Source organism: Hylaeus anthracinus, unplaced genomic scaffold (assembly GCF_026225885.1).
Source record: "Hylaeus anthracinus isolate JK02 unplaced genomic scaffold, UHH_iyHylAnth1.0_haploid 3, whole genome shotgun sequence".
NCBI lineage: Eukaryota > Metazoa > Arthropoda > Insecta > Hymenoptera > Colletidae > Hylaeus > Hylaeus anthracinus.
In genome coordinates, this window is record NW_026535284.1 from 7,088,347 (window position 1) to 7,094,346 (window position 6,000).

General features: G+C 39.2%; 2 protein-coding genes across 13 annotated transcripts in view; one reads left to right on the forward strand and one right to left on the reverse strand.

Moving 5' to 3' along the window:
- The window catches only part of LOC128894056 (proteasome subunit alpha type-5-like), a 196,488-nt gene that overhangs the window by 167,466 nt on the left and 23,022 nt on the right, over positions 1-6,000 (forward strand). Inside the window, exon 9 of one of the 12 annotated variants that reach the window (XM_054155478.1) lies at positions 5,788-5,870. The exons of the other annotated variants lie outside the window; for them this stretch is intronic. Coding sequence (XP_054011453.1) covers positions 5,788-5,870 — 83 coding nt within the window. The remainder of the gene's footprint in view (positions 1-5,787; positions 5,871-6,000) is intronic. 12 annotated transcript variants of the gene reach the window in all.
- Positions 1-6,000, reverse strand: part of LOC128894084 (protein Wnt-2b-A-like) — an 81,994-nt gene that overhangs the window by 72,446 nt on the left and 3,548 nt on the right. The gene's annotated exons all lie outside the window — the stretch shown is intronic.

Genomic DNA, 6,000 nt, shown 5'->3' on the forward strand with positions numbered 1-6,000 from the left:
CCAAAAATAAGTCTCTGTACACAGAGTGTTCCTATTTTGAAATAAAGGACCCAGAGTCAACAAGAAAGGATTTTCAAGCAGTCCTCGATCGCAGAAGTGGGCACGCTCGATACGAGTGATACGAGTGTTATTGTTCCATCGTGATAAGAGGTCCAGAATGTACCGTACCGGAAATCGCATTGCGCAACGCTGTTTGTACAGGACGAGAGAAGATGATCGCGGTACAATGTGAACTCATTGTAGATTCCCATTTTATGGTCGCGCGTACATCTCGTCGCCACCTTTCTCGCCCCCTGTCTTCGCCCTCCCTTCCTTTTTTCCTGGCGTCGTAAAAATGTTTACTGCTCGCCCGTGAATTTCGAGAGCGCAGATTTCACGCGGCAGAGCTAATGGACATCATTAGCTTTATGATATCGCGTAATTTATGCCGCGATCTTATTGCCGAGTGCTTTATGGACAACGCGGCGTAATAATGCTGTCACCGGGATCCGAAACCCAGTTAAAGGCTCGTCCACAAATTTTTCTACCTATGTTGTAAATCGTATATTGACGGTTTCGAATGGATATTTGGCGACAGGTGTCGTTGGGATGTTATTTATCGTGTTCCTTTCGTTGCAGGGTAATTTTTTAGAAGATAGTAGATCTTAGAGAGCAGTAGCACCTAACTGATGTTTAGGATATCGTTTATCGTGTTCCTTTTGTTATAGGATCATTTTTTAGAAGGCAATAGCTCTTAATTGAAAATTTCAGTATCAGGGGTCAGTAACACGTAATTGAGAATTTTTAAGATATTATTTATTGTGTTCCTTTCTTTGCAGGGTAATTTTCTTAGAAGGCAATAGGTCTTAGGAAGCAGTAGCACCTAATTGAGATTTTTATGGTTTCTATGGAAAAATCGATTGCTATAGAAGTAAATGAATAAACATAGTCAAATTATTTTATCGACACCCTTCGAGCAGTAGTTCTAGAAAAGTATTTACTTTTTAATTATTTCGAGTTGTTTACTTTTCAGTGTTGCCTTTGTACAATTATAAAAAGTGTGATGCAAGAATGTACCTAAATAATAACGTTGCATGCATCATCCATGAATGATAATAATAATGATCAACTTGACACCACTGACTTCACATTCGTCCATACACGCTTAACTCAACGAAACTCGTTTATGAGATTATAAGATTCTTTAACAAAGGAACATCTAATCTAAGCGCGTACAGCGGTATAAAACCGCGCAGGTATAAGGCGAGGACAACGTTTATGATGGTGGGTCCCCCCTGGGTTTGGGCACTCCCTTAAAGAAGTTATTTCGCTGTCTCTAATTCTGGCCCCATAACGCCTTAAATCCGCAGTCCATTCTCGGCCTTTTATGATTATACGTCTCGGTGGACGAATCGTTAAAATTCTTAGCGATCGCGCGGCGCAACCGTGCGACGACGGACGGTAAAACACGCTTTCGTTTTCAACGATTCTTTGCTATACAGAGTGACTCTTATTGTTAGTGGAGCCATTCGGAGATCGAGAGGGGCACTCTTTCAAAATCGCTTGGTATATTTTCGATTCAATGTACGACATTGCGTTCTTTGCCTCGGGTTTCAGAATTGATATTTTAATAGTAAAGGCTATCTGATTGATTCTCAAGTAGAATTTTAGTTCGAATCTGAAGGTTTCAATTTACTTGATCATTTTCACACTTACGTTCTTATTTTTATTTTGTTTTCATAGTAAAGGCTATCTGATTGATTCTCATGTAGAATTTCGGTTTGAATTTGAAGCTTTCAATTACTTTTCAATCATTTTCACACTTGCGTTTTTATTTTTATTTCGTTTCCATTGGTCCACTATTCACGTTTTTTCTAATTTCAGAGCCCAATTAGTCGTGAGAGAATGCGACCGTTTTATAAGTATATTGTGAACTGATATTTCGTGACTAACCGTGTTTAGAAAACACTGATTTGTGAGCTAATGTATCAAACAATTATTGTATAGATAATGTATCAAACACCCTGTATAGATCTAACGTGGCCCTAATCGCGCGTGAAACGCGCGACTAGCACGCAAATATTAGACGAATGGCACCTTACGTACATGAATTACGATTCGATGATTCGAGAGATAAGGTTTACGACGATCCGAATTGAAACTGGAATGCGTCAACCGCTAAACGAATATGACGACGCCCTTAATCCTGATATGTGTGAGCATACAGGCGATTTAACCGTAAGATCGAATGTCTGTTGTCTCTTCGATCATTGTCAGTTGAGTTCTCCTCATGTGTCATAAACGCAGTTATTTCTCAGAACCTTACAGAACTTATGATAGAGCCATAAACTTTTGAGCCTTTCAATTTTCTCACTCTGGACCAAGAATATGCATAATATAAACACAAATATGTTTATGGATTTTAAGCAACATACAGTAATAGCGTTTTAAAATTTGTTTATTTATACTGGAAATGGCGAACGTTACAAGCTTCTCTATTAAACTGAACAAAAATTCTGTATAGCATCCGAAGCATCATTGATGAAGATGCAATGTTGGAGAATCGCCAGAAATAGTTTTCACTCTTCTTTCATATGGAAATGATGTCTTTCTGAAAAGTGATTTCGGTACACAAAGCGTTACCTACATAATTTTAAATACGAACACTCGCTATTTTCTGGTTGTTACGTAACAGCGAGGCCACATTACGAAAGATTACATGAAATCGCATTGAAAGTCTTACGAAGCGTGTCTGTGCTCGTTGTCCAGGCTTGCAAATTATGTACCATATCTTTGTTATCACATGAAACTTGTCAATGGTACCTTTCGCCGCATCGTTTTCAAAGATTTGATTTATCCTTTCGTAGAATACGAATTCTTCGATTTCACCAAGCCGATGTGACACCTTGAATGTTAGAGGAATCGTGAGAAATTATTGTTGGCAAGATAAAATGGCAAAACTGAAAATCCAGGTCTGAGGAAATCTACTCCGAGAGCAAAGGTTAAAGAGAACAGAAAAGTCGAAGTAGTGCTTGTATATTTCAAAGTTCAAGATTAATTATTATCTATTTTTATTACTTATAATTAGACTGCGGATCTTTATGCAAAATAATATCTTTAGAGACGAACCTACGAAAATTGGTTCTAAATAGAAATTAAGTAGCTCCTAACCCAATAGAACGAAAAGGACTGATTCTAATCCAATCTTCGAGATGAAATTGCCTCGCCTAGAAGGGGCAGCAAAAAAAAGAATATTGAAATTAAAGTTCACATTATAGTACTTGCAGAGTAAAATAAATTTCTATTTGGATACAATTATCGTAGCAAAGCGTCACAGGTAAAAATTGTCATCTGTAAAGATTTTATTTTGCAGAGATCTCTTCAGACCTGGATCGTTGTAGACCACTTGTAGATGGGCGAATTTTAATTCAAGTAGTAGATGAAGAATAAAATGTAACCTTTATGGGAGGAATTTTTGTTTGGTTGCAATTATTAGGGATATGTCTCATTTGACATTTCTAATTTTAAAGAGAAGAATTATTGGGAGTTAGTATATTTTAAATGGGTCTCCTTTGCAACTGGATATTGCGTTTGGCCATTTTATCTTGCCAACAGGTAATTTCTCGCGATTCCTCCAACATTTAAAGCGTCGCACCAGCTTGTTGGCGACATCGAAAAATTTGTATTCCACGAAAGGGATGGATGAAATCTTTAAAAACGACGAGGATCCAGCATCCCTGTGATTCCTCTGGTAAACATCTCCTCGGGGTGTCGTTGCCAATCTCTCGAAGGGGCCTACCCCAATCTTTTATATCTTGGCGCAACAATGCCGTCACGAGGCTGAAACTGGCTAGCCCGTGTTCCGGCCATTGTGTCGGTGGAACATCTGCTCGAAATACAAACCGCTAATAGAAACACGGAGAAAGGTATTACCGGAGGTGGTGTTAGACGAGACAGCAGTAAAAAGGAAACGAAACGGCGGGGAGGAGTAACAGCGAAATTGTGTGAAAAGGCTGGCATAATAGAGAAACAAGGGTAGAATCGTGCGATACGCGATACCCGAACAACCTCTCCGGGTAATCTCTCTCCGTTCTCAGCTTCGGACGTTTGTGCACGCACGTATGCGACTCACGAGCCGTCTTTTATCCTCGAATCGCGAGTACCTTTTGTGCGCGATAATGTCGACAGAATGAAATTATTATGGACGTTGCCTGCGTTTCACGGCTGTAATTTCAGAGGAAACGTCAAGTTTCTTTCTGGAGTGCCATTCATCCCGGCGAAACCATAACGCTGTAATTTTCCATTTCAAGACCTCGGAACTTTCAATCCGACGCAAGCATCACGGGTAAAAATTGTTATCGTGACTTGTTTTTGTTAACAAATACTCCAATTTTTATGAGCAATTTAAACAGCAATTTATTACACCAGAATCCAACAATTTTCAAATGTACTGTTTAGTAAGACACCGTGTCTTGGAGATCGTGGAACATGCGTCTTGGAAGATGTAGAAGCTGAGGAGGGGCGAATAAGAAAGGAAAGAGCGCAGATTTCGCGAGCGACCCACCCGGAAACACGATCGTCGCGATGATATCGGCGCACATCCGGTTGCGGCCGTGTGTATAACTTCCATCGGAGTGGCGTACGTCGCGTCGGTTGGGAAAGGCGAACGCGTGGAGGAGAAAGAAGAAACGTAGGGTGAAAGAGTGTCCGTCCACACCGTTTAGTCATTGGCTGCTAACACGGCAAAACCAACTCCTTTCCAGCGTGGGTCGCGCGAGTATTTAATAGGAAGCAATGAGCAACAGGTCTAACCGAGCGTGCTTGGGTTACGCCCATTCGAACGCGTTCCCCGTTCTGGAACCGCTGTTTTCTCTTTATCGGCGTGGCTTTTCTCCCTTCTACGATCGGGACGTCGACTAACCGGAAGCCGACGTCTTGATCTACCGCGACAAGAGCACGGCAGAGGAGGATCAGTTCAAGGAAAAGCTAAAGTCTTGTCTAGGTGAGATATTTTTAATGACGAATGAAAGAAAATATTATTCTGATTTGTTGTTTGTTTAGTAAACACTGCAATCAGAATTGGGCAATTTGTTTAACCCTTTGCACTCGACGCCTTTCTTTCTGGTATCTATTAGGTTGTCCCAAAAGTTTCTTCCGTGACTTGCATTCAGTTATTTTGTGTGGCAGTGTTTATACAATTAGACAACCTAATTTCTTCGACGTTAATGTCGTAACTGTAATGGAGCAAAATGAATTGTACGCAATTCAATAATGTAACATTATAAATAAAATGTTGTGTATGTATTATTATTTAAGGAAATGGAAGAAACTTTTGGGACAACCTAATACTAGCAACTCGAGATGCTTTCTTAGCATTCTATTGCCACGAATCCTAAACTTAATCAGATCACCTTTACTTCCCCGACAATCATTTTATCGGCACTTCGAGTTCCAAGAAAATTAATTATTATTGCTGGCAGATTTACTGCGTCGACCCTAGTGGCGACGGAGAGTCGCCTCTCGAGTCCAAAGGGTTGAAGAAAAATTGAGAAATAATTGTTTGGTATTCGAATAAGTTAGAAGTAGGTGTAGTAGATGATGGTCATGAAAAGAAAATTTCTTTAATTTAGAAATGAAAGGACCAAGTAGCGATGAAATTAAAAAAAGTTTATCAAATATACAGTCGAAATAGTATAATAGGTCTCACTGATATGCTACGTTAATGGCATGTGAGGTTGGGTAGGTGTCTGTACAAAAGAAAAGCTTCTACAAAGTTATCAACATTTTTATTTCATTATTTACTTGCAGGAGCCCTGTGGATGTACGATTGACACTTTACCCATTTCAATTATGGAAATAAATGTGTATTATAGAAGCTATAACAATAGATGGTACGTAAAATATATAATTAGACCGCGAATCTTCATGCAAAATAAGATCTTCATAAACATACCTACAAAAATTGAATCCATTTTTTAAATAAAAAGGAATTTATTTTACTCTGTCAATATTATAATATGA